The following is a 27,561-nucleotide window of genomic DNA, read 5'->3' on the forward strand; positions in this document are numbered from 1 at the left end:
TATCTAGTGGATACTGTCATTTTGCAACAGACTCATATTTCAATAATAAGCTAGAACTGGGACAACAACATATCAAATTTAATAAGCATTTTCCAAGGGCTCTGATGACTCATTTGTTTAAAGATATGTGCCTGAGCAAAACCTCTTTGTTAAATGCATTTCTTTAGATACAATGCCCATCCCTTGGGGTAAAGAGTCATCTTCGAGACCCACTGCAATCCATTTAGTAAAGGTGCTTCCACTGTGCTCTGTGGTAGGGAGCTCCAGTCTGATCTGTCAGTGTGTTGAAGCAACAGTGATGTATTTCCAAATCAGGATGGTTTCTGACTTGGAAAGGGACTTGGAAAGGAACTTGGAAAGGAACTTGGAAATGCTGATGTTCCCAAGTGCTTTCTGTCCATATCTTTCTCAATGACAAAGGCTAGTTTTGTGGGATGTTAGAACAAAATGGTGGCCACAAGAGGACACAGGTTTAAGGTGCTGGGGAGTAGATATAGAGGAGATGTCAGGGGTAAGTTTTTTACTCAGAGAGTGGTGAGTGTGTGGAATGGGCTGCCGGCAACGGTGGTGGAGGTGGATACGATAGGGTCTTTTAAGAGACTTTTGGATAGGTACATGGAGCTGAGAAAAATAGAGGTCTGTGGGTAAGCCTAGTAATTTCTAAGGTAGGGACATGTTCAGCACAGCTTTGTGGGCCGAAGGGCCTGAATTGTGCTGTAGATTTTCTATGTTTCTATGTTCTATGTTTCTAAAAGTTTGCCTTGGCCCCATACCTGAGATGAACTGTGTTAACCAAGGATGTGATTGCACTGGAGAGGGTGCAGAGGAGATTCAACAAGATAGTAGAGAAACAAAGGACTTAAGATGCTGAAATCTAGATGAAAAACACGATGATGCTGGAGGAACTCAGCAGGCCAGGCAACATCCATGGAGAAAAGCAGGTAGGCAGGACACAGGGTCCTGACCCAGAGCATTGACCTGCTTTTCTCCACGGATGCTGCCTGGCCTGCTGAGTTCCTCCAGCATCACTGTGAGATTCACCAAGATGTTGCCTGATTTGGGGGACTTTTGTTATGAGGAGAGATTGGATTGGCTGGGCTTGTTTTCCCTGGAGCAAAGCAAGCTGTGGGGTGACATGATAGAAATGTACAAGATTATCAGAGGCATAGAGAGGGTAGATAGTCAAAATCTTTTTCCCATGGTAGGGGTATCAAAAACCAGAGGGTAAGGTGAAAGGAAGGAGTTTTAAAGGGGAACTGAGGGGTAAATTTGTTTTTTTTACACATTGATTTTAGGACCATGCTAAAGAGACACAAATAAGAGGAATTTGGACAGACACTTAAATAGGCAATACTTGATCTATGCCTCTCATAATCCCAAAGGTTTATAAGATTATGAGAGACATAGATAGAGTAGACAGCCAGAATCTTTTCCCCAGGGTTGAAATGTCTAATACCAGAGGGCATGCATTTAAGGTGAGAGGGGGAAAGTTCAAAGGAGATGAGTGGGGCAAGTTTTTTTTACACAGAGAGTGGTGGGTGTCTGGAATGCGCTGCCTGGGGTGGTGGTGGAGGCAGGTACAATATGGGCATTCAAGAAGCCCTTAGGTAGGCACATGAATGTGAGGGAAATGGTCGAATGTGGACATTGTGTAGGCAGAAGGGATTCGTTTAGTCGGGCATTTTATTATTCATGTAATTGGTTCGGCACAACATTGTGGGCTGAAGGGCCTGTTCCTGTGCTGTACTGTTCTATGTTCCACGTCCTATGTTCTATGCATAGAAGGATATAGTGGGTAAGGGTTGGCGGCTGTTCAGCAGGTGATTGTCTTGAGACTTCCTTGAGCCAAGAACATTGATATCCAGCTCTGACTATAACATGAAAATTGACAGGAAACGTTGGAGTGTTTCTCTCTCTTACTGGGCTGAAACCGTTACGTATGTACACACAGTCAAAGTATGAACCACAGAATTGGATTTAGGTCACCCATTCCACAGGGGGATTAAACAGACTGGGAATTTACTCACCAGAATTCATAAGAATGAGATGTAATCTCACTGCAACATACAAAATTCTGACGGGGATACTCATTCTCCTGGCTGAACTACCAAAGGTCCCAGTCTCACAGTAAGAGGTTAGCCATTCAGCATGGATATGAGAAGAAATTTCTTCACCCAGAATATGGCAGATCTCTGGAATTCTCTATGCAAGAGGGCAGTGGAGGCTCAGTCACTGTGAGAGGTCAATAAATTGGTAAATTGGTTTAATATTGTCACATGTACTGATGTACAATGAAAAACTTGTCTTGCATACCGATTGTACAGATCAATTCATTACAACAGTGCATTGAGGTAGTACAGGGTAAAACAATAATGAAGTGCAGAATAAAGTGTTACAGTTACAAAGAAAGTGCAGTGCAGGCAGACAATAAGGTGCAAGGTCATAACAAGGTAGATTGTGAGGTCAAGAGTCCACCTTATTGAGAACATAGAACATAACAGCACAGTACAGGCCCTTCAGCCCATGATTTTATGCCAACCTTTTAAAGGACTCTAAGATCAATCTAACCATTCCGTCCCACATACATCTTCATGCTTCTATCATCCATGTGTGTCTCTTAAATGTCCCTAATGTATCTGTCCCCACCACCTCTGCCGGCAGTGCGTTCCACGCACCCACCACTCTCTGTGTAAAACCTTGCCTCTGACATCCCCCTTATACCTTCCTCCAATCGCCTTAAAATTATGCCCCCTCGTGTTAGCCATTTCCGCCTTGGGAAAAAGTCTCTGACTGTCCACTCGATCTATGCCTCCTTTCATCTTGTACACCTCTATCAAGTCACTTTTTATCCTCCTTCTCTCCAAAGAGAGAAGCCCCTAGCTCACTCAACCTATCCTCATAAGATATGCTCTCCAATCCAGGCAGCATCCTGGTAAATCTCCCCTGCACCCTCTCTAAAGCTTCCACATCCTTTCTACAATGAGGCGACCAGAACTGAACACAATATTCTACGTGTGGTCCAACCAGGGTTTTATAGAGCTGCAATATTACCTCACGGCTCTTGAACTCAATCCCCTGACTAATGAAGGCCAACACACCTTCTTAACAACCCTATCAACTTGCATGGCAACTTTGAGAGATCTATGGACTTAGACCCCAAGATCCCTCTGTTCCTCCACACTGCTAAAAATCCTGCCATTAACACTGTGTTATGCATGTAGGGCGGATGGAACCAGATGGAGGAGGGGATCTGGTGGGTGAAGTGTGTGGGTTGTTGTAGATTGAACAGGAGGGGGATGGGGATGAAAATGGTTGATGGGAAGATGAGAGGTAGATCGGCCAGAGAGAGAGAGGGAGGGGAACACGGGAGGTAAGGGTAACCTGAAATTGGAAAAATCAATGTTCGTACCATTGGGTTGTAGACTCCCCAGGCGGAATATGAGGTGTTGTTCTTCCAGTTTGCATTGGGCCTCACCTTGGCACTGGAGAAGGCTGAGGACAGACTGGTCAGTGTGGGAATGGGAAGAGGAACTGAAATGGTCTGCAACTGGGAACTCGGGATGGCCACTGCGGAAAGACCGTAGGTGCTCCGCAAACGGATTACCCAGTCTGCGCTTAGTCTCGCCGAGGTAGAGGAGGCCACGCCAGGAACAGCAAATGCAGAAGATGGGGTTGGAGGAGACGCACGTGAATCTTTGCCTCACCCTGGAAGAGCTGTTTAGTGAAGGAACAAGTGTCGTACCTTTTATGGTTGCAGAGAAAAGGGTGGGGTGGGTGGAGAGGGTCGAGCGGACTAGGTAGTCATGAAGAGAGTGGTCCCTGCGCAAGGTGGAAAGTGACGGGGAGGGGAAGATGTGGCTGATGGTGGGATCCCATTGCACCTGACGAAGGTTGATGGGTTGGACGCGGAGGCTAGTAGGGTGAAGGTAGAGGATGAAGGGAACGATCTCTGTTCTGCTATTTAATGTTGTTTTATAATCAGCCAGCTTTGACGTCTGTTAACAGCTGAGCAGCTTTGGAGAACCACAGACTGCACTGAAGGAAATTGCCAAGAACACCACTGGGGGCCTGACTGCGACAGATGTGCTTTTATATGTTGAGGTGCTCCTACGATCAACACCATCACTGAGTGCGATCAATGAGACTCTACCCAATACAACAGCGGTTGTCAACGTCACCATTAATGTATGTCATTCCAAATGGACGGTCCTTTGTTTGTGGAGTAGAAATTCTTATTTGAGCTCTTGTGCTGGAGTGATTTATCAAGTTCAAGTTACTTTATTCTCATTCACTCAATGCTATAAAAACACATGGAGGAACAAAATGGCGTTTCCCCCAGACTCGCACAACAGAGGACATACATAGAACAGAGGACATACAATAAACACAGACAAAAAAATTGTGAAGTACAAATAGTGCAAAAAACGGTGTATGCAGAATACAAAATTAGTGCAGGGTTAGTGCAAAACCGAGTGGGACGAAGAAAATACAGAACTCGGTGTGCTGCACTAATTGTATAAACATGTTCAGCAGCAGCCAAAGTTCTTATACGCCGTTGTGCAAACCAGGGCTTTTGACGCAGCATTTGTCTGAGACTGCCTCCAGGGTATTCAGGAGCCTGACAGCATGGGGGAAAATACTGTTGTGCAGTCTAGTAATTCTGGCCCAGATGCTCCGGTACTGCTTGCCAGACGACAGTGGGACAAATAGGTCGTGGGAGGGATGAGAAGGGTCATCTATGATTCTGCAGACCTTGCGCGTGCATCGTGTGTTGTAGATATCCAGGATGGAGGGAAGAGGCGCTCCAATGATCTTTTCAGCTGTACTCGCAATCCTCTGCGAAGACTTATGGTCAGAGATGTTACAGTTACTGTACCAGGCAGAGATGCAGCTGGTCAGGACACTCTCAGTGGTACTCCCCTGTAGAATGTGGTGAAGGGCAGGTTTGCTCTCTTCAGCCGCCGTAAAAAGTGGAGACGCTGTCCATGCCAGTGTATAGCATACGTGCAAAACACTCTCTACTTTCAATGGAGACAAAAATAAGAAGAGAGAAGCAGTGTGCAGCCATTAACTCAAGCCTTTTTTTTAACTGCATGCAATGTGCCTGAGGTGCTTATTAGGACCTGAATTCATTCTGCTGGTTGGCTCATGTGGTTCCTAAGAAACAAGCCTATTGCACTGAGGTGGTCCCTGATCAAAGCACAAACCAGACCTGTGTTCACTTAACTGGGTATTTGTAGGGAGCACACCTCAAAAGTTGATCCATTTCTCCTCTGTGGTACAAGTGACCCAGCATGAATTTCAAATATTTGGCTTCAAATTCAATTAAATTTGTTGTTTCTGCTGTTGAAAATCGACTTTTCCAGGCCTGAAGTTCAATAACAGCCATGCCACTTGGAAAATTCAACCGGGTGCGTTCCACATCAAGAGCACAAGAGATGATGCCTCTCTGTCACCCTCCTGGTGGAGTATTGCAGGGAATTTGAGTCACGTTGCTCCAGGCTCACATATCACTGGGACAACACGGTCATGAAGCCGTGGAATTCTACAAGCGATGTAAATTAACCTAAATCTACGCCCCACACCGCACCTCCCCAAACATTAATTTATTGCCCCCACCAATTTCCTGCAGTTCTCCCAACTCCTTGATCTGCTCCCTTATTGACCTCATGAATTCCTCCCCCTCAGCCTCCAACCCACTCACCCCAATCCGTCCCTACCTCCACCTCCTGCAGACAAAAGAACACAGAGCAACACACCAGATGCTGGAGGAACTCAACGGGTCAGGCAGCATCTGTGGAGGGAAGTGGACAGTCGACGTTTCAGGTCGAGACCCTTCATCTAGACTGCATCTAGATTCTAGTATCTGCTGTCTCTTGTCTCTCTAAAAGAATACAGAACGTCTCTGCAGAATATCTGCAAACCCCACCATGCCGATCCATCTATCTTCCCAGCCACCCTGACCACAGGTCTGACTGGATCTAGCAGCCAACTTTCTGAGCCTAGTCTGAGTGAAGAACCAGGTAGCATCATTTCAGAGATGACTGACTTTCACTGCAGGTTGACGCTGACCCAAACTATTTCATTACCCCTACAATGCTCCATCATTATGGTGCCAGAGAGCTTTTTTTAATCAGTCGAGTTTATTGTCATATGCACAAGTACATGTATGCACAGGTGCAATGAAAAACTTACTTGCAGCAACATCACAGGCACATAACATTAGAGCCACAATATTCACAAGAAAAACAAATTATACAAGAAAGAAAACAATTTGAACAAAAAGAATTAAATCCATTGTAGTGCAAAGTGGTCATAGCTATACTCAGGTTGTGATTGGGGTTGTGTCAGTTGGTTCAAGAACTGAATGGTTGAAGGGAAGTAGCTGTTCTTGAACCTGGTGGTGTGGGACTGACTCCAGGCTTCTGTACCTCCTGCCCAGTGGTAGCAGTGAGAAGATGGCATGGGGATCTTTGATGATTGATGCCGCCTTATTGAGGCAGCACCTCATGTTGGTGGTGGGAGGGATATGCCCGCGATATATAGGGCTGAGTCCACTGCTCTCTGCAGCTTTTTACATTGCTGAGCATACGAATTGCTGTATCAGACCATGATGCAACCAGTCAGGATACTTTCAACCATACATTGGTGGAAGTTTGTTAGACTGTTCAGTGACATGCTGTCCTATGTTAAAAGTCTAACTAATTTTTGCCCACACTAGGCCATAGTGAAAACAGTGAACAATCTTTTAAAACCAAGCGAGATGACGGTGTGGAATGAAATCCTTGAGGATGAGAGGAAAAAAAGTGCCACCAAGTTGCTGCATACAATGGAAATGTCAGCGATTAGTATCTCACAGCACCTGAAGAGTTCAACAGAGCTGGAATTTAAGGAGAGTGACATTGGTGAGTAGGGTGTCCTGTGCTGTTGACATTTGGTCTGTGAGCCCATCCAACGAAACTGTCGCTGCAGCTCTGTTAAAAGGTTTAAGTACATTGACGCTGCTCTTTTTAAAGTAGTTAACCCTCAAGTAAGCTTCAAAGAATGCTTCAAGTCGGCTGCTGTATTTTTTGTTTCGAGGACAACATTTTTCATGCTGACAGACCCAGCATCTTTAAGAAATAGTGGGCTTTGATCCAACACAGCAATTTTTTTGTAACAAGGATGAAAAGAATTCATTTATTCAGCATCTTTTGGCATTTTAAGATGTTCCAAAACCATTTACTGCCACTAAGGTACTGTTATAGGGAAGGATTTAAGAACAACGGCAGCCAATTCATGAACTGCATAGAGATAATGACCAAGTAAATCTGCTTTTCACAGTGATGTCAGTTGAGGGATAAATGTTGACCAGTATCGTTGTAGGCCCTATACCTTGGGTGGCACAGTGGCGCAGCTAGTAAAGCCACTGCCTCACAGTGTGGGAGACCCAGGTTCAATCCTGACCTCAGATGCTGTTTGTGTGGAGTTTGTATGTTTTCCCTGTGACAGCATGGATTTCCTCCCACATGCCAAAGTTGTGCATGTTAGTAGGTTAATTGGCCACTGTAAATTGCCCCTAGTATGTAAGTGAGTGGTAGAATTTGGTGGGAATGGGGGAGAATAAAATGGGATTAATGAAGGATTAGTGTAGGTGAGAGCTTGATGATTGGTATTGGTATATTATTGTCACTTGTACCGAGGTACAATGAAAAACTTGTCTTGCATACCAATCGTACAGGTCAATTCATTACACAGTGCAGTTACACTGAGTTAGTACATTGAGGTAGTACAGGTAAAAACAATAACAGTACAGAGTAAAGTGTCACAGCTACAGAGAAAGTGCAGTGCATTAAGGTGCAAGGTCACAACAAGGTAGATTGTGAGGTCAGAGTCCATCTCATCATATAAGGGAACCGTTCAATAGTCTTATCACAGTGGGATAGAAGCTGTCCTTGAGCCTGATGGTATGTGCCCTCAGGCTCCTGTATCTTCTGCCTGATGGGAGAGGGGAGAAGAGAGAATGACCCAGGTGGGTGGGGTCCTTAATTATGCTGGCTGCTTCACCAAGGCAGCAAGAGGTAAAGACAGAGTCCAAGGAGGGGAGCTGGTGTCCATGACGCATTGGGCTGTGTCCACAACTCTCTGTAGTTTCTTGCAGTCCTGGGCAGAGCAGTAGCCGTACCAAGCCATGATGCATCCAATAGGATGTCACTCAACCATTTCCCTGTTGTCCTTCCCCAAGTGACAGTCCTACAGTCATAGAGACAGAAATAGGCACCTCAGCACATCCCGTCTGCACCAATCGAGTCTGCGGACTCGATGGGCTGAGGTGCCTGTTTTTGTCTCTGTGATTGTAGGACTGTCACTTGGGGAAGGACTACAGGACAATGCTTGAGTGACATCTAAAAGATGCCACCTCCAATGGCACAGCAGAGACTTTCTCAACAATCCACTGGGCTATCAGCCTGTGCTCATAAAGTGGATGGACCTTGCCTCTCTGAGAACTGTCCTTTAAATTCATTTTTCAGGACGTGGGATTTGTTGGTAAGGCCAACCATTAATTGCCCATCTCTAATTGTCCCTGAGAAGATGGGAATGAACCACCTTCTTGAGTCTCTGGAGTCCTTCTAGTGAAGGTGTCCAAACCTGACGAACCTGAGATTTTTCTCCAGAATAAATTCCCCTTCTTGATTTTCTAAAGTTGTTGTAGTTGGTGGTCACGAGTCTTCCAGAGGCTCTCAGCCTCCTTACCTTTATCCCATCTTCAACACTTGCTTCCAATCTTAAAACTGCTTTCATTAAGATTCCCACCATGGCACGGCAGTGTAGCAGTTAGCGTAACGCTATTACAGCACTAGCAACCCGGGTTCAATTCCAGCCGCTGTCTGTAAGGAGTTTGTACGTTCTCCCTGTGTCTGCGTGGGTTTCGTCCAGGTGCTCCGGTTTCCTCCCACATTCCAAAAGATGAACAGGTTAGGAAGTTGTGGGCGTGCTATGTTGGCACCGGAAGCGTGGCGACACTTGCGGGCTGCCCCCAGCGTATACTCAGTAATGCAAAAAGATGCATTTCACTGTGTGTTTTGATGTACATATGACTAATAAATAAATACCTTATGTCCTTTGATCTAGTGCCAACTATTCCCGACACTTCCATGAAATATCCAGGGATGTTTCCCAATGCTGTACGTGCTTCAAAGGTGCAAGTAGTTGTCCATGTTGAGCTGCATTTGCTGGGAAATGGAACTTGCGAGTATTTAAACATAAAAATCAGGAGGAGGAGGAGGAGTAGGCCACTCGGCCCTTCAAGCCTGCTCCTCCATTCAGTGTTGATCTGATTGTAACCTTAGCTCTGCATTCCCACCTACTGTCTCCCTGCAGTAATCTTTAACTCCCTTACTTATCAAGAACCTGCCTTAAGAATATCCAAAGGTTCTGCTTCCATCACCTTTAAAGGAAAGAGACTTTCTAAGACTCATGACGTTTTGAGAGAAAACATTTGTGCCTCATCTCCCCTTGTTCTGGACTGTCCCACAAGAGGAGGCATCTTCTCCATGTCCATCCTGTGAAGTCCCCTCAGGATGTAAAGTACCCCTCTCACTTCAAAGCAAGCACACCATACCTCTACTTCCTCAGAAGGATAAGGAAATCGGACATATCCCCGATGACCTTCACCAAATTTTACAGATGCACCACAGAAAGCATTTGATCTGGGTGCATCACAGTTTGCTATGGCAACTGCTCTGCCCAAGACTGCAAGAAAATTCAGAGAGTTGTGGACACAGCCCAGTCCATCATGAAAACCAGCCTCCCCTCCATGGACTCTGTCTGCACTTCTCACTGCCTCAGGAGAGCAGCCAACATAAGCAAAGACCCCTCCCACCCCGGTCATTCTCTCTTCTCCCCCTGTCCACCAGGCAGAAGATACAAAAGCTTGAGGACACGTACCACCAGGCTCAAGGACAGCTTCTATCCTGCTGCTATCAAACACTTGAAGGGAACTCTTGGTCTCACAGTCTACCTCGTCATGACCCTTGCACCTTGTTGTCTGCTTGCACTACATTTTTTCCATAACTGTAAATTATATTCTGTACTGTTTTTGTTTTTTTCTTTTGCACTACCTTATTATACTTATGTTCGGAATAATCCGTGAGGATGGCATGCAAAACAAAGCTTTTCACTGTATCTCGGTACATGTGACAATAATAAACTAATTACCAATTCAGCAAATTAGAGTCTAGCCAGTCCAATCTTTCCTCATAAAAGAACCCAACCATTCCATGTTCGACTCGAACTACCTGACCTCCATTACTCTACAAATGGTAGCCAGACCGTCAGCTGTCTGGACCCCAAGCTCCAAAATCTTCAGATCAGATATCAGATATCTTTATTAGTCACATGTACATCGAAACACACAGTGAAATGCATCTTTTGCACGGAGTGTTCTGGGGGCAGCCCGCAAGTGTCGCCACGCTTCCGGCGCCGACATAGCATGCCCACAACTTCCTAACCCGTATGTCTTTGGAACGTGGGAGGAAACCGGAGCACCTGGAGGAAACCCACGCAGTCACACGGGGAGAACATACAAACTCCTTACAGACAGCTGCCGGAATTGAACCTGGGTTGCCGGCGCTGTAATAACGCTATGCTAATCGCTACACTACCGTGCCTGCCCAGTAGTGTACTGAATCTTACCATTTATTCATTCCCTTGCCCCTGTAAGTCATTTTTCTAAACCTCTCTCTTTGAAGAAACTCTGCACTTGTGTGGCTTCCACCAAATTTTGACCGACAATGTTTGCTGCAAAGCACCTTGGGACGTTTTAGTTGAGAAAATTATTTAAATAAGAGTATTTCCAAGAGGGATTCCAAGGGGAATAAAATGCTATTTATACACAAAAAAATGGAAATGCTATTCTGTGGGTGGAGGCTTAGATACATTAAAAAGCAAATATTTTGCTCATAGTTTGAATCAATTAAAGAAATGGATCATGTATTCTCCAAGCACTGCAAACTAACTCTAAACAAACCCAATCGTTTAAAGAGCTAATAAATGAAATAGATGTCAAAGCAAGGAGTGTGGTAAAAAAGCAACAGCAATCTCCAGCAAGAACTGTGAACCAACCACAACTTGCAGACAGTTTGCCATGAGCGCTGTAAGATGTTCAGAATGACCTTCACCTCTTCTCCTCACCAGTGCCCACAAAGGTCCAGCAATTTTCACTGTTTGATGAAATTTAAACTTACCACATAACGATGCAAGGATCCTTTCAATGAACGGATCAGAGACCCTGAAATGACCCTCCACCTCCACAGCCAGAAAGGGAACAATTCAAACTGTGTAGTCTCATCCCTGCAGGTTGTAAATTGCTCCTAGAGGTTTAGAAAACTTTTTTTTAACATTTCTTTCCTGACCCTTTCCCCCCTTTATCCAAACATTCTTTTTCCTCCTGATCTCGTTCTGCTCTAGTTCAACCAACTTTGTCCTCTGTCCGGGTCTTGCTGCACCTGGATGTAGACTTCTTTATTATCTGAGTCATCAGGAATGGCACTGGATGTTGTACCATGACTTATTGTCCCAATCTAGCTGCTGCCAGAACCACTTGCAAGGGCATTTTAAAGGACAGTTAAGAATTGATCACATTTGGTGGGTCTGAGGAGCAGATTTAGTGACACTCAGTAAATGGAGTCCCACAAAGGCCGGGTCAGAGGAGGATAGCAAATTTCCTTCTCTGAAGGAGAGTGACCAATTGGCTTTTCAACCACAAGCCCATGAATTCATGGTCACCATTTCTGAGACTGGCTTTTTAATTCCTTGAAATTAAACTCCCTAGTTGCCTTGGAATTCAAGTTCATGTCAATTGCTCAGGCCTCTGGATGACAGTCCAGTGACTTACCACCATACTCAGTTGCGACTAATGACAGACAATCATCCTCTTGAAGTGTGAGGATGCAGTGGAGCTAAGAGACAATAAAGACTTCAGATGCTGGTACCTGGAACAAAAAAGCAGAACGCTGGAAGAACTCAGTGGGTCAAGCAGCATCTGTGGAGGTAAAAAGTGTACGTCAACATTTCAGGTCGAGATCTTGCATCAGGATTGAGAGGGAAGAGGAAAGATACCCAACATGAAGCAGTACAAGGGAGGGGTGGGATAGAGGCTGGTAGGTGATAGGTGGAATCAGATTAGGTGGGATGGGGGTGGAAATGATGGGTGGACAGAACCAAGTGAGAGACAGGAAGAGGAAAGGGGATGGAAAAGGAGAACAAACAAACCAGAAGCTGTAGGAACTTGGCAGGTCAGGCAGCCTCTGTGGAAGGAAATGGACAGTCGAAGTTTCGGGTTGAGACGCCAACTGAGGCATCTTGACCCAAAACACTGACTGTCCATTTCCTTCCACAGATGCTGCCTGACCCACTGAGTTCATCCAACATTTTGTTTGCCGCTCCAGGTTCCAACATCTGCAGTCTCGTGTGTCTCCGAAAGGGAGAAGAAACCGAGGTGGACAGGCAAGTGTGAGTGGGTTACCTGATATTGATAAGATAAGATCTTTATTAGTCACATGTACATTGAAACACACAGTGAAATACATCTTTTGCGTAGAGTGTTCTGGGGGCAGCCCGCAAGTGTCACCACGCTTCTGGTGCCAACATAACACGCCCACAACTTCCTAACCCGTACGTCTTTGGAATGTGGGAGGAAACCGGAGCACCTGGAGGAAACCCACGCAGACACGGGGAGAACGTACAAACTCCTTACAGACAGCAGCCGGAATTGAACCTGGGTTGCCTGCGCTGTAATAACGTTATGCTAACCGCTACACTACCGTGCCTGCATTGGAGGTAACGTGACACAAATGAAGGAGAGGATGAGGGAGAGTGAAACCTAATGATGTTATTCCATTGACCATCTTGACACTGTGCCAAGCTAGTAAAGGCGAACTGTCAGAAAATGCAAAACATGCACAACTTTCAACAGCTTCTGCTATAGTTTGCTAAAAAATATTTTTCTTTAAATTCAGCATTGGTCCCTTCATTTTGCTGATGGGTGTACGATGTATATTTATATTTAGAAGTGTCTGAGCAGGCAGAGCTAGCGACTTATGACTTATTAATAACGTTTTCCTGCTTCCACAGCCCTCAAACTGTACACTTTTGATCTCAGCCAAGATGAGCAACCTCAACCTCAAGCAAATTTGGAAGAAAATCATATAAGTATTTCTCGACGTAAGGATGATAGGGCCAGCTCTAATGGTAGGCAAACTCTAGGGGATGGATTGAGTGTGATTCCATGTCTTGCTTGTCAGTGATGCCCACTGAAAATGTTTCTGTGTATCATTAGGGACTGTTGCAATCATTTTCCTTCAGTATAATAGTATTGGCTTGCTGCTCGAACCCTCCAACAGCTCACAGGAGAGGGAAGTCAATGGGACGGCGCTACAGAAAGAGTATACCGTGAATTCGCCCATCATTGCAGCAGCTGTCAGAGCCAACCCTCCAACACTGTACCTTATGGACCACGTAACATTCACAATGAGGCACTTAAAGGTCAGTGTCTGTACCTGTAGTGGGGACAAAGAGAATTGCTGCATCCAGTGTTGGAAAGTTTTGTAAACAGGGAACTGGGAAGAGAGGACACAAGCTCAGAAAATGCTGGAAAGGCTCAGCAGATCTGGCAACGTGTGTGGAAAGAGAAACAGAGTTAATGTTTCAGGTTGAAGACCCTTCTGTTTCTCTCTCCACAGATGCTGCCTGACCTACTGAGTGTTTCCAACATTTGTTTTTATAGCACATTTCTCCAGCATCCGCAGTTATTTAAGATTTTCTCCTCAGTTGTTGGGAGATCTGAAAGAACACTTGCCATACAGCTAAATTAATGGTACTTGGAAAATATAATTAATGTGTTTGAAAATTTCATATAACCCCAATAGAACGTCAGAGAATAAAGTTAGTGCTGAGTGAAGTTTGCAACCACAGGGTGGAATATTGAGATCCAAAGAGTTTGCTGAGCTTATTCAGGATGGAATAGACAGTTCAGTCACTCTGGGATAACAAGGAAATGAGCCAGACAGCCCTGATCACCACAAGAACACACTTACAATCCCACCTCTGTGTCCTCACCCACAGTTTCAACAGCGTCCTTAATCCTTGCTTTCTGTTACATGACTTATGGAATACAAAGTGAATAAATAATTTAACTAATAAATATTTGATAGGCAAGGAGACCTACTTGATAAATGTGCTTGCTTTGGTTTGATTATGGAATTTTTAATCACTGGAAGTAATTTATTTGTTAAATGACATACAGACAAGGAGGCTTTTAAACAGGTGGTAATTTTCATATCAGCAATTAATGGATTTGACCCTCTTGTACTTCCTGAGCTGTTCTTGAACTGGATCATGGAGTCCAAGCCTACTTCACAGACTTGCTATCAGTGATGCCCACTAGGGACCCTCCCAAACTGAGAGATGCCCCGCAAGGTGAACTGGGTTCCAAGCAGCAACCAGGCCTCTGGAGGTGTATCCTGAGACCCCTGCAACACTCCAAGGGCCCTTCGCACCTTGCCAGCCGTCAAAGACTTGAGATGATTTTTCAACGTCTCTTATAGAAACATGTATAAACTCCTCAAATTAAGCAAAATCGAACTTTAAAAATGAAATTAAAACAAATATTAACAAATAATTTAAAACATTAAAAATAAAATTAAAAACACACTTGTTTACTGATTCCCACAGGGGTGACTACACCTAACACCTCGCAATGAATGGAGAGACCACTAATAAGGCTCCCCTTCCTGGGATAGGACTACAACATAGAACATAGAACACAGAAAACCTACAGCGCAATTCAGGCCCTTCAGCCCACAAAGCTGTGCCGAACATATCCCTACCTTAGGGACTTAGGGTTAGATACAAAGTTCCCTCACGTCAGTGAGTCACTAGTCCAGCACAGGATTCGGTTATGGACCAAGAGGTCAGCTGTGTTGACAACTGAGGCCCAAAGGGCTGAGAGCTGGTCACTATTGTGTTCAAGTTTGGTCATCCCGTTATAGGAAATACATCATTAAACTGGAAAGAACACAGAGAAGATTTACGAGGATTCTATCAGGACTCGAGGATCTGAGTTATAGGGAGAGGTTGGACAGGCTAGGACATTATTCCTTGGAATGTAGGAATTTGAGGGGCGACTTTATAGAGGTGCATAAAACCATGAGGGGCATAGAGGGGGTGAATGCGCACTGTCTTTTTCCCAGGGAAGGGGAACTAAAAACTAGAGGACATGAGTTTAATGTGAGAGGGGAAAGATTTAAAAGGGACCTGGGGGAAACCCCTACACATAGAGGGTGGTGCATTCATGGAATGAGCTGCCAGAGGAAGTGGTTGAGGCAGTACAATAATAAGATTTAAAAGATATTTGGATAAATGGATAGGAGGGGTTTAGAGGGATATGGGCCAAACACGGGCCAATGCGACTAGGTTGGTGGGCACCAAGGTTGGCATGGATAAGTTGGGCCGAAGGGCCTGTTTCCGTGCTGTATGACTCTATTATATATCATTCGGGTAAGAACAATATGGCCCCTTGTTCACAGGACATGGGGAACTTATCAGGATCCTTACACCGAGCTGAACAACTTGGTCTCTTTTCATTCTATCTCTACTTTAGCCTCTGAAGGAGAAGAAATCTGTCTGTGTGTTCTGGAATTACTCCATTCTCAGCATGGAGGGGGAGTGGGACACTAGAGGGTGCGAGAGTCTCTATTTCAATGCCACACATACCACCTGCCGGTGTAATCACCTGACCAACTTTGCGGTCCTGATGTCATCTTCCCAGATCAGGGTAAGTAGCAGAGACTTGCACTGATGTTGTAAACTCAGATACGTACTGGTGATTAAAACACACACACGTTGCTTCTCCACAGAAAGGAACCACTGAGCTGTTTCTCCTATTCCCCAGCTTTCTCCCCAAAATGTTGTAAATTAGCCCCCCCCTCCTCCCCCCGACATACACATGTGCAATTGCTAGTTTGCAAGGACTCATCCTCCCCAAGACTGCCAAAGAGCCCTCTGTTTCAATGAATTACCCTTAATTCCTCTTCGGTTCTTTTATATCTATGACTGGCAATCATGAACCCACATAGAATCATACAGTAATTTGGTAAGTTGGTTTATTATTGTCACTTGTACCGAGGTACAGTGAAAAACTTAGTTTTGCATGCCATCCTTACAGATCATTTCATCACATCAGTACATTGAGGAAGCACAAGGGAAAAGCAATAACAGAACGCAGAATAAAGTGTTACAGTTCCAGAGAAAGTGCAGTGCAGGTGGACAATAAGGTGCAAGGCCATAACCAGGTAGATTGTGAGGTCAAGAGTCCATCTTATTGTACTAGGAAACCGTTCAATCATCTTCTAACGGCAGGATAGAAGCTGTCCCTGTGGTCATAATGTCAGAGTACTACAGCATGGAAACAGGCCCTTCAGCCCATCTGGTCCACGCCGACCATGGTGCCCACCAAGCTAGCCCCATTTGGCCCATATCCCTCTAATCCTTTCCAATCCATGTACTTTTCCAAATGTCTCTTAACCGTTGTTATTGTACCTGCCTCAACTACTTTCTCTGGCAGCTCGTTCCATATACGCACCACCCTCTGTACGAAGAAGTTGCCCCTCAGGTTCCTTTTAAATTTTTCACCTTTCACCTTAAACCTCTGCCCTCTAGATTTTAGTTCTCCTTCCTTAGGAAAAAGACTATGTGTGTTCACCCTATCTATACCCCTCATGATTTTATGCACCTCTATAAGGTCACCTCTCAATCTCCTATGTTCCAAGGAATAAAGACCTAGCCTGCCCAACCTCTTCCTATAACTCAGGCCCTCGAGTCCTGGCAGCATCCTTGTAAATCTTCTCTACATCAAAGGAAATAGCTTCCCCCTGTGTACACTAATCACATCCCCTCATTACCTTGAATCTTTCTGTTGGGTTTCCACTCTACCCCTGTGTGCAAACAATTCCAATATGCTCAATGTAATTCAGCCAACCTTGTATCTTTTCCAGTCCTGATGAAGGGTCTCGACCCGAAACATCAACTGTTGATTTCCCTCCATAGATGCTGCCTGACCCGCTGAGTTCCTCCATCATCTTGTGTGTTACTCCAGATCGACAGTCTATCTTGTGTTAGCTCTCCAATATATCTACACGCCTCCATCACACAGTTTTCATTTTGTCCAAAAGTATGCTTTATTTCATAAAATATACCGCTTTACAATACAGGACATAATATTGTCTTCATCTACAGTACCAAGCATATCATTACATTCATTTACAATAGTCAACATTTCACTATCATTACACCCACAAATATTCTACCAGTGAAACATTTGCAAGGTTGTAACATGGACACCGGCCAGCTCCATCCCACTACCTGAACCACACTGTTTTCACTTCTTTATTCTCCTCGAAGACAGACCTCAGACTCTAACCCATTGCCAATCTTTTGGTCACTTCACGTTATTTGAGTTAATGTCAAATTATAGTCGATGATCACTTGCGTGAAGCGTCCCTCGGCAAGTTCTGTTATGTTGGAGACCTTGTACAAGTGTCAGTTGTTGCTGTTTGTCTCATCTGCATTTTACAGACAGAAACCAAATCTTAAGGCTCTTGACACTTACTCCCTTGCAGGAAGTTCTACATAATAATATCCTGACTCGGATCACCCAGCTGGGGATTATCGTGTCCTTGATCTGCCTGTCAATGTGCATCTTTACCTTCTGTTTCTTCAGTGAGATTCAGAGCACCAGAACAACCATTCACAAGAACCTCTGCTTCAGCCTCTTTATTGCAGAGCTGTTGTTCCTTACTGGGATTAACATGAACAGCAATAAGGTAAACAGTGCAAATTAATGTCAACTCCACTAACACCCTCAACCTCCCACAGCAAGGATGCGTCCAAACCATTAAACTATTTCATTCAATGGTACCAATAAACTTGTCCTGAACTATTGTTATAAATTCAGAGCCAATAACTTGCCATCAGCTCCGCAGAAAGCATTAGTGAGAGCAAAGTTTGAATATGTTTCTTTTGTCAAACTACAGCCAGTCAAAGATTCCAGGGTGTTATCCCAGAACCAACCCCGTCCCTCGTGCCTTTGGTTACCTTCTGGGTCCTTTCATGAGGCTTGACATGAGCTCATCTCTTATGATAAGGATCTGTGTGTTAATGCGGCTTGGATGGGTTTGCTGGCATGATGAGATGTTATAAGACTTGTAACAAAATGGGAGTAGTGCAGGATTAGTGTAAGTGGGTGCTTGATGGTCAGTGCAGACTTAGTGAGCCAACAGACCCACTTCAGTGCTGCATGAAGCTATGACTAAAAGCAGACACATAGAGTTAGGTCTGAGACCAGCCTCAATCTCATTGAACAGCAAGAGGGGTAAAATGGTCTACCCAGCTGTCTCTAATTTAACTATTCAACATAAGGTATCTATAGTTTATCCTGCCCTCTCACTGCTGACCCTCAGAAGCAGATTTAAGGCCAAGCCATCCACAGTGAAGGAATTACAGATGTGTGTCCAACTCCATTATCCCCACACTGCAGTTACTCTTGTTTTCAATCAACCAAGAAACACTAAACACCAGCACCATGTCGCCAATTGCATCAAGAGCAGATTGTTTTGCTGTGATACCTCCTTGATATTTATGGACCAGGCATTGAGCTAGTTGAATATGGTTTGTCCTATATGGGCCCCATTGCAGATTGGAGAGGTATTATTTGTGTGCTCACCATCTGCATCCCCCATGGCGTGTGTGACTCAAGGCTTGGGCCATCTTGACCCTTGAGGCAAATGACCATTCAATGAGATTGTGGCTGATCCTGTACCTCGCCCACTTCAAGTTCAAGATCATTGTCATAGGCATCCATACAAATGCCATGAAAGTTAGCTATTTGCAACAGCAGCACGGTACATTATAAGACGAAGACAAGGATAAATTAACGTATCTGCCTGGATTAGAGGGCATGTGCTATCAGGAAAGGCTGGACAAACTTGGTCTCTTCTCTTTGGAGTGGCAGAAGTTGAGGGGTGATATGTTGGAAATGTATAAAATTATGAAGGGCATAGATAGGGCGGACAAGCAATATCTTTTTCCCATTATTGAGCGATCCAATACCAGAGGACATGCATTTAAGGTGAGAGGGGGTAGGTTCAGAACAGACATGACGGGTACATTTTTTACTGAGAGAGTGGTGGATGCCTGGAATGCATTGCGTGATAGGGTGGTGGAGGAAAATTCATTGGGGGCTTTTAAGAAGGGCTTGGATGGGCACATGAATGAGAGGAAAATAGAGGGATATGGGCATTCTGTAGGTAGGAGAGAACAGCTATGTCAGCACAACATTGTGGGCCGAAGGGCCTGTTCTGTGCTGTACTGTTCTATGTTCTTAAACCTAAACTAACATAAATTATACATAATTATACTTTGCCAACTGAATCCCCTCAACGCTTTATCCCTTGGGTCCAACAGACCAACCTCAAGCTTCAGTACACTTGACCGACCATCCACAACACTCTGGGATCAAGAATTCCAGAGATCTCTAGTTATAGACTAGGGTTTAAAGTTGCCAAAAACCAAAGCAGAAGATCAAAGCCATCGACCTACTCTGTTGGACCTTTCATGAACGTTTGTCGTGGAAGTTTCATTGGGGTTGAGGTCACGTTGATAAAGGTTAAGCTCAAGAATCCAAAGGCTTTCTTACTGCTGATTAAAGCAGTGTCAGATTTACATTGCATTTACTTGGATAATCAATGGAATGTAATTCAGATCTCCTTGGGAACTCAAGGTTATATTTTGAATGGGCCAGCAAAAGCTGTGAGATAATTCTTTTTGAAGATATTGATGCAATGTAACAATTAGCTAATTATAAAAGGAGAAAATGCTGGCAATACTCAGCAGATCAGGTAGCACGTGTGGAGACAGAAACAGAGTTAAACCTTTAGGTTGACAGCCTTTCAACAGAATTGTTCTGATGAGAGATCATCGACCTGAAACTTTACCTCTGTGCACCTCTCCACTCTGACCTGCCGGGTGTTTCCAATATTCTCTGCTTTTATTTTAGATTTCCAGAATCTCCCGGGTTTTAGGTTTTGAGAAATGTGGCGATCATTATCAAGGAGCAACGTTGTGTCTACTCTCTGAACCATCACCCCATCCTACCCCACCTCCTGCAGCTCCTCTGTTCCATCGTGGCTGGACTACTTCATTACTTTTTCCTGGCTGCCTTTGCCTGGATGTGCATTGAGGGCATTCACCTGTACCTCATTGTGGTTGGGGTCATCTATAACAAAGGGTTCCTGCACAGAAACTTCTACATCTTCGGCTACGGCAGCCCTTCCGTTGTCGTAGGGATCTCAGCACTGCTCGGCTACAAGTATTACGGCACCGATAAGATGTAAGTACCTTGTGGGACTGCCTCAGCAACAGCCAATAACATTGAGTGCCGTGAACTTGGTAAAACATTTTGCATGATAACACTGTTTCTGTGCATTTCTTTGCTAAAATCAAGAACTAGAGGGTATAGGTTTAAGGTGAGAGGGGAAAGATTTAATAGGAACTTGAGGGCCAACCTTTTTTTATATATACACAGGGAGTGTGGAATGAGCTGCCAGAGGAAATGGTTGAGGCTGGTACAAAAATAACTTTTAAAAGACAGTTGGACACAGGTAAATGGATTGGAAAGGTTTAGAAGGTCATAGGCCAAATGCTGGCAAATGGCACTATCTTGGATTGGGCATCTTGGTCAGCATGGACCAGTTGGGCCGAAGGGCCTGTTTCTGTGCTGTATAACTCTGCTAGAGGACGTGGCTCAAAGGAGGTAGCTTTTCAGTAGGGTCTTTATCAAGAAGAGAGAGAGGTGAAGAGGTGGAGAGGTTTAGGGAGGGGACTCCAGAGTTTGGAACCCAGGCAATCAGTGGTAAAAAGGAGCAAGTGAAGGATGAGCTCTAAGAGTTGTAGAGCTGGAGGAGATTACAGATACAAATGGGTTAAATACCTGGGTACAAATTTTAAAATCAATGAAATGAGGCAGGGTGCCAGTGTAGGCCCTTTTAAGACCTGCTACTTACCTTACACCTGTGTATGATCTCACAAAGAGATAGCTCCTGCTTTCAACTGTAGAGAAAATAGCTGGGGTTATGAACAAGGCTGTGGGTTTGCCATCACTTTTTTGTGATGCTTCCCTGGCTGAATTTCAATATGGATGAAGGGTAGCAGGTCAATTCTGGAAGCCCTTTTTATGGAAGGAATGAGCAGGACCTAGAAGGGATTGAAGGAGAGAGATGGAAGGAATAAATCCCTTAAAATCCGTTTGCAAAGAGTTGGTTGATAAGGTTAAAAAGGACGACAATTCTACATGATTGAACTAAGATGCATCAAATCTGTACGAGCATGTGCATATGTAGGCGATAGGATTGGGCTTGATACCTCAAGCACTTGTTTTCTGAAGCCCTGTGTGAGGACACATGCAGGAGATCAAGGATTGCTCCTATCTTCACCACCATAGATGGGTGTCTGACCAGCCCGTGGCTGGGAGTCCCACAACACGAGAAGAAGCTGGAAGTTGTTCTCCTTGGAGATATGATAGAGGTGTGCCAGATCATAACAAATGTCGTGAAGGAAAATAGAGAAAATATTCCCATTACCGCTTGGTTCAAGGATCAGGCAGGTAGGTTTAAAGCTATGGGGAAAAGAATTGGGAGCAGATGCTAAGAAACACATGGTGGTGATGGTCCGTAAGGGTCGTGGAGATACTCAGAACCATCAAAAGGCAATTGGAAAATAACTCGCAAGGGAATGGCAAAACAGCAGTGGAATGGGACAGACTGGATTGCCCAGCAACGAGCTGGCATGGTCTCAATGGGCCAAATGGTCTCTTTCCATGTCTTAATGATTCCACGCTTCTATAATTCTGTCAACGCAATGAGGTTAAAGCTCCACTGGAAGTGGAAACTGGCTGAATGATCTCAACCGCTTTCAGGAGAGACGAGAGTGGGGGGAGGGGGCGGGAGGTGTGCTGGTGAGGAGAATGTTGGCCTCTGTGGAGAAGGAAATAGTTGGGGTTATTTTCTCACGGCTTATTTTCTCAACCTTTTTACCCTACAGCTGCTGGCTCAGCACAGAAAACAACTTTATATGGAGCTTCATTGGCCCGGCATGTTTAATCATTTTAGTAAGTTTGAACTTTTCGAAACATATGCTGAAGTTTTATAAAATCCTTAACTTGTATTCCAATTTTCACAGGAAGGGCATCCCATCTCTGCAGTGTGTCAGTCAGGATTTCCAACTTCAATAGAAAATAAAATTAATTATTTCATATTTCCTCAAGACATTTCAACCCATCAAATCTACACTGGATCACAGAGAAATAATTCTCTTCTTATTTCCTAGCAACCTATTCTCTCTCACATGCCCACTGATTCTATTACTACTCAGCAACACTGGGTGAATTTACAATGACCAGTTAACCTACCAGCGTATCTTTGGGACTTGGGAGGAAACCAAAACATCCGGGGGAAATTCACATCGTCATAGGGAGAACGTGCAAACCCCGCACAGACAGCTCTAGCTGTGAGGCAGCTGTGCTAACAGCTGCACCAGTGTGCCACTCTTCAAGAGAGAAATTCATCTTGGGCTGCTGCTAAATATGGACAAGAGAATTACCCATCAACTGGACTCACCACTTAATCAATCCCATTGAGGTCAATGGATGGACTGCAGTCAGACTCAAACCTTGCACTGCATCTATGGTGGGACTTATATTTTATGGCTCTGCTAGTCCAATCATCTTATCTCAGGTGCAGTCCATGACTCGTGACTCAGCCTCAGACGGTGGATCCTGTCACACAGCCCCTGAACCACCCTGATGGCCTTTTGACAGCTTGCCATCTGCAAAAGCCTTTGAACAGTTTTAAATGTCTTTGATCAGATGGATATAACTAATTATTTGAAGAAAGATTACTGAAAGTACTTCTAAGTACTTAATTACAAAGCAAAGAACCATAGAAATTAATTAATGAAAATTACGGTTACATAAAATACCTTTAGAGTTCAGAGTTAGCAATGGGCAAGCATGGTAGTGCAGCAGTTAGCGTAACGCTATTACAGTGCCAACGACCCAGGTTCAATTCTGGCTGCTGTCTGTAAGGAGTTTGTACGTTCTCCCTGTGTCTGTGTGGGTTTCCTCCGGGTGCTCTGGTTTCCTCCCACATTCCAAAGACGTAAGGGTTAGGAAGTTGTGGGCATGCTATGTTGGCGCTGGAAGCGTGGCGACACTTGTGGGCTGCCCCCAGAACACTCTATGCAAAAGATGCATTTCACTGTGTGTTTCGATGTACATGTGACTAAAAAAAATCTTATCTTATCTTAATACCTCTTAAATCAATCCTTTAAAATGGAGGGTTATGTGGGAGGGAAGGGTTAGGTAGATCTTAGAACAGGATAAAATGTCGGCACAACATCATGGGCCAAAGGGCCTGTACTGAGCTGTAATGTTCTATGTTCTATGAATGGGGTCCCACTAGATATGCCAACCATCCCTGCCATCAGGCTGAGGGACTGGATCTGAAGTGACGAGTCAAGTGACGAAATGGGAACACACAGGGATCTGACCTCCAGCTCGCCCCTGACTTCCACGGTACAATCTGCCAGCACCAATGGTCGGAACAAAAGAACGTTTGAATTAGAAGACCCTTGGAGCCTGCTCCACCATTCATCAAGATGAAACATGATCTATCAGTTCTCCTACACAATCCCCACACCCCTTCATTTCCTTCATGCAAGCTGATGCATGCAGTGCAGAGAAGCTGGACGTTCACCATAGAAATGCCCGCAGAAAATCAGAAAGCCCTGGCCCAATGAGTGCTTAGGAATTCATCCACTGAAATCTGGAGGCAAACAGCAATGAGCTACTATACTCATGAGTTACAGTTACCAGCTCGAGATGAATTTCAAAGTGTATGACCAGAAGCTGATACGATGAGGGGTTTAGAGTTAGCAATCAAATACAAACATTTCCCCTGAGATCAAAGACCCAAGACGGAACTACAACTGAGAACATTGACCCTTTGTAAGTTGAATCATTGGCGCTGTCTCCTCATCTCACTCTCTCTGATTTATGGACCTGTATGTGAAGAATCAATTGTGGATGATCAGGAGGTTTAATAAGAAAGTAGAAATCAAAAACAACACAAGTGATAGTAGGGTGACAATGTGTTCCTTTATTTGGCCGATAAGTAATCAGTTTATTATTGTCAAATATACCGAGAGACAGTGAAAAGCTTTTGTATATGTACCCTCCCGACAGATCATTCCATACATAAGTACATTGAGGTTGTACAGAAGGAAAAGCAATAACAGAATGCAGAATATAGAGTTACAGTTACAGGGAAAGTGCAGTGCAGGCAGACAAATAAGGTACAAGGGCCACGACGAGGTAGACTGGGAGATCAAGAGGTCATATTTATCGTACAAGAGGTCTGTTCAAGAGTCTGATAACAGCGGGATAGAAGCTGTCCTTGAGCCTGGTGGCACATGTTCTCAAGCTTTTGTATCTTTTGCCCGATGGAAGGGGCAGAAAAGAGAATGACCAGGGTGGGAGGGGTCCTTGATTACGTCGGCTGCTTTCTGGTGGTGGTGGGAGGTGTAGAGGGAGTCAGTGGAGGAGACACTGGTTTTTGTGACAGACTGGGCTGCGTTCACAACTCTCTGCAATTTCTTGCGATCTTGGGCAGAACAGTTGCCGTACCAAGCAGTAAGGCAGCCGGATAGGATGCTTTCTATGGTGCATCTGTAAAAATTGGTGAGAGTCATTGGGGACATGCCAAATTTCCCTAGTCTTCTGAGGAAGTAGAGGCACTGGTGAGCTTTCTTGGCCATAGTGTCTACGTGGTTGGACCAGGACAAGCTATTGGTGATAATTACATCTATGAACTTGAAGCTCTCAGTCATCTCCACCTCAGCACCATTGACACAGACAAGGGCATGTACCCTGCCCCGCTTCCCGAAGTCAATGACCAGCTCTTTTGTTTTGCTGATATTGAGGGAGAGGTTGTGGTCTTGGCACCATGCCACTAGGCTTTCTATCTCCTTCCTGTAGTCCATCTCGTCACTGTTGAGATCCAGCCCAATAATGGTATCATCTGCAAACTTGTAGATGGAGTTAGAGCAGAATCTGGCCACGCAAGCATGAGTGTATAGGCAGTAGAGCAGTGGGCTGAGGACGCAGCCTTGAGGGGCACCAGTGTTGAGAATAATCGTGGCAGAGGTGTTGCTGCCTATCCTCACTGATTGCAGTCTGTTGGTCAGGAAGTCAAGGCTAAAAGAGATTATGGGTGGAAACTAGACTGCATGTGCTCTGTTCGGCAAAGCCAGCCACCCTTAAAGGGTCCCAGCCACACACAGAAAGGGACAAGCAAACCTTTCAATACTTTCATTACTCATAAGAACTTAACATAAGAAATATGAGCAGGATAAGAAAGGATATCTTTATTAGTCACATGTACATCGAAACACACAGTGAAATACATCTTTTGCGTAGAATGTTCTGGGGGCAGCTCGCAATTGTCACCATACTTCCAGTGCCAACATAGCATGCCCACAACTTCCTAACACGTACATCTTTGGAATGTGGGAGGAAACCAGAGCACCCGGAGGAAACCCACATAGACATGGGGAGAACATACAATATCCTTACTGGCAGCGGCAGGAATTGAACCCAGATCACTGACACTGTAATGGCGTCACACTAACCATGATCTTTTTGCCCTCTAGCCTGCTCTACCATTCAGAAAGACTATGGCTGATCTACCTTAAACACCATTTTTCTGCCCTATCTTTATCCCTTAATTCCTTTAATATGCAGAAATCCATGGATCTGTGTTTTGAATGGCTGAACCCTCAAGGATAGAGAATTCCAAAGACTCACCACCCTCTGAAGAAATTTCTCCTCATTTTAGTCCTTACTTTGAGACATTGGCCCCTAGTTTTGACTCCTTGGCCAGTGAAACATCCTCCCCACACTGAGCCCTTTCAGGATTTTGCACATTTCAATTATGTCATCTCTCCCTCCCACTTCAGAAAAATGCAGTGAATGTCTTTCAGGCCAGGCTGAACCCTTTCTTTTTTGCCTCCTTACCAAGGCGCCCTGCTCTACTTGGACAGGTACATGGATAGGAAAGGTTCAGAGCGATATGGGCCAAACGCAGGCAAATGGGACTACCTTAGATGGGCAATTTAGTCGGCATGGACAAGTTGGGCCGAGTGGGCTTTTCCTATGCTGTAATACTCTGACTCCACTACCAATATTTTAAATATGCAAACCATGACCTCAAGCTGTCTTATGCAGCCTGTTATAATGAAGTGGAAGCCAACCAGCGCTGAATGAGGAGGCATGAGTCAACATTCAGATAATCTACATTGGTCGTGAGGCAAATAACTCAGGGGAACTTCCCTCTCTTCTCTAAAATACAATGAATCAAGAGGATTAGGTCCCTCGGACCTTTCCTGTGATTCAATACAATCAAAACTAGCATTGTGGCGCCTTTTACTTCCAAACTGTGAGGATAGAAAGGGTCATGGTTTAATGTCTTATCCAAGACATTAAACTGCACTAATGATTCAGTTTTCTCAGCAGTGTATTGGTTCTGTGATTATCTTGGTATTGGTATTGGTTTATTATTGTCACTTGTACCGAGGTACAGTGAAAAACTTGTCTTGCATACCATTCGTACAGATCAATTCATTACACAGTGCATTGAGGTAGTACAGGGTAAAAACAATAACAGAATACAGAGTAAAGTGTCACAGCTACAGGGAAGTGCATTGCAGGTGGACAATAAGGTGTGAGGTCACAACAAGGTAGATTGTGAGGTTAAGAATCCATCTTGTCGTATAAGGGAACTGTTCAATAGTCTTATCACCGTGGGGCAGAAGCTGTCCTTAAGCCTGGTGGTATGTTCCCTCAGGCTCCTGCCTGATGGGAGAGGAGAGAATAGAGAATGACCCCAGTGGGTGGGGTCTTTGATTATGCTGGCTGCTTCACCAAGGCAGTGAGAAGTATAGACAGAGTCCATGGAGGGGAGGATGGTTTCTGTGATGTGCTGGGCTGTGTCCACAACTCTCTGCAGTTTCTTGCAGCCCCAAGCAGAGCAGTTGCCATACCAAGCCGTGATGCATCCAGATAGGATGCTTTCTATGGTGCTTCGATAAAAGTTGGTGAGTGTCAAAGGGCACATGCCAAATTTCTTTAGCCTCCTGAGGAAGTAGAGGCACTGGTGAGCTTTCTTGGCCATGACATCTACGTGGTTGGACCAGGACAGGCTACTGGTGATGGTCACTCCAAGGAACTTGAAGCTCTGAATCCTCTCGACCTCAGCATCATTGATGTAGACAGGTGCATGTACACCGCCCCCCTTTCCTGAAGTCAATGACAAGCTCTTTTGTTTTGCTGACATTGAGGGAAAGGTTGTCGTCATGACATCATGTCACTAAGCTCTCTATCCCCTTCTATCTGATTCTGTGTTTATCTTCTTG

The 27,561-nt window shown here is 44.7% G+C and overlaps 1 protein-coding gene across 13 annotated transcripts in view; it reads left to right on the forward strand.

The window, feature by feature from the left end:
* adgrl4 (adhesion G protein-coupled receptor L4) overlaps window positions 1-27,561 on the forward strand; it is a 196,090-nt gene that overhangs the window by 144,483 nt on the left and 24,046 nt on the right. For 3 of the 13 annotated variants that reach the window (XM_052012522.1, XM_052012526.1, XM_052012525.1), the window contains exons 5-12: window positions 4,006-4,185; window positions 6,722-6,905; window positions 13,114-13,230; window positions 13,319-13,524; window positions 15,641-15,814; window positions 17,658-17,861; window positions 20,205-20,425; window positions 22,135-22,201. The exons of 3 other annotated variants lie outside the window; for them this stretch is intronic. In XM_052012522.1, the coding sequence (XP_051868482.1) occupies window positions 4,006-4,185; window positions 6,722-6,905; window positions 13,114-13,230; window positions 13,319-13,524; window positions 15,641-15,814; window positions 17,658-17,861; window positions 20,205-20,425; window positions 22,135-22,201 (1,353 nt within the window). The remainder of the gene's footprint in view (window positions 1-4,005; window positions 4,186-6,721; window positions 6,906-13,113; window positions 13,231-13,318; window positions 13,525-15,640; window positions 15,815-17,657; window positions 17,862-20,204; window positions 20,426-22,134; window positions 22,202-27,561) is intronic. 7 more of the 13 variants (XM_052012521.1, XM_052012518.1, XM_052012529.1 and 4 more) reach the window with 7 other exon arrangements.

This window comes from Pristis pectinata, chromosome 3 (assembly GCF_009764475.1).
Source record: "Pristis pectinata isolate sPriPec2 chromosome 3, sPriPec2.1.pri, whole genome shotgun sequence".
In the NCBI taxonomy this organism is placed as follows: domain Eukaryota; kingdom Metazoa; phylum Chordata; class Chondrichthyes; order Rhinopristiformes; family Pristidae; genus Pristis; species Pristis pectinata.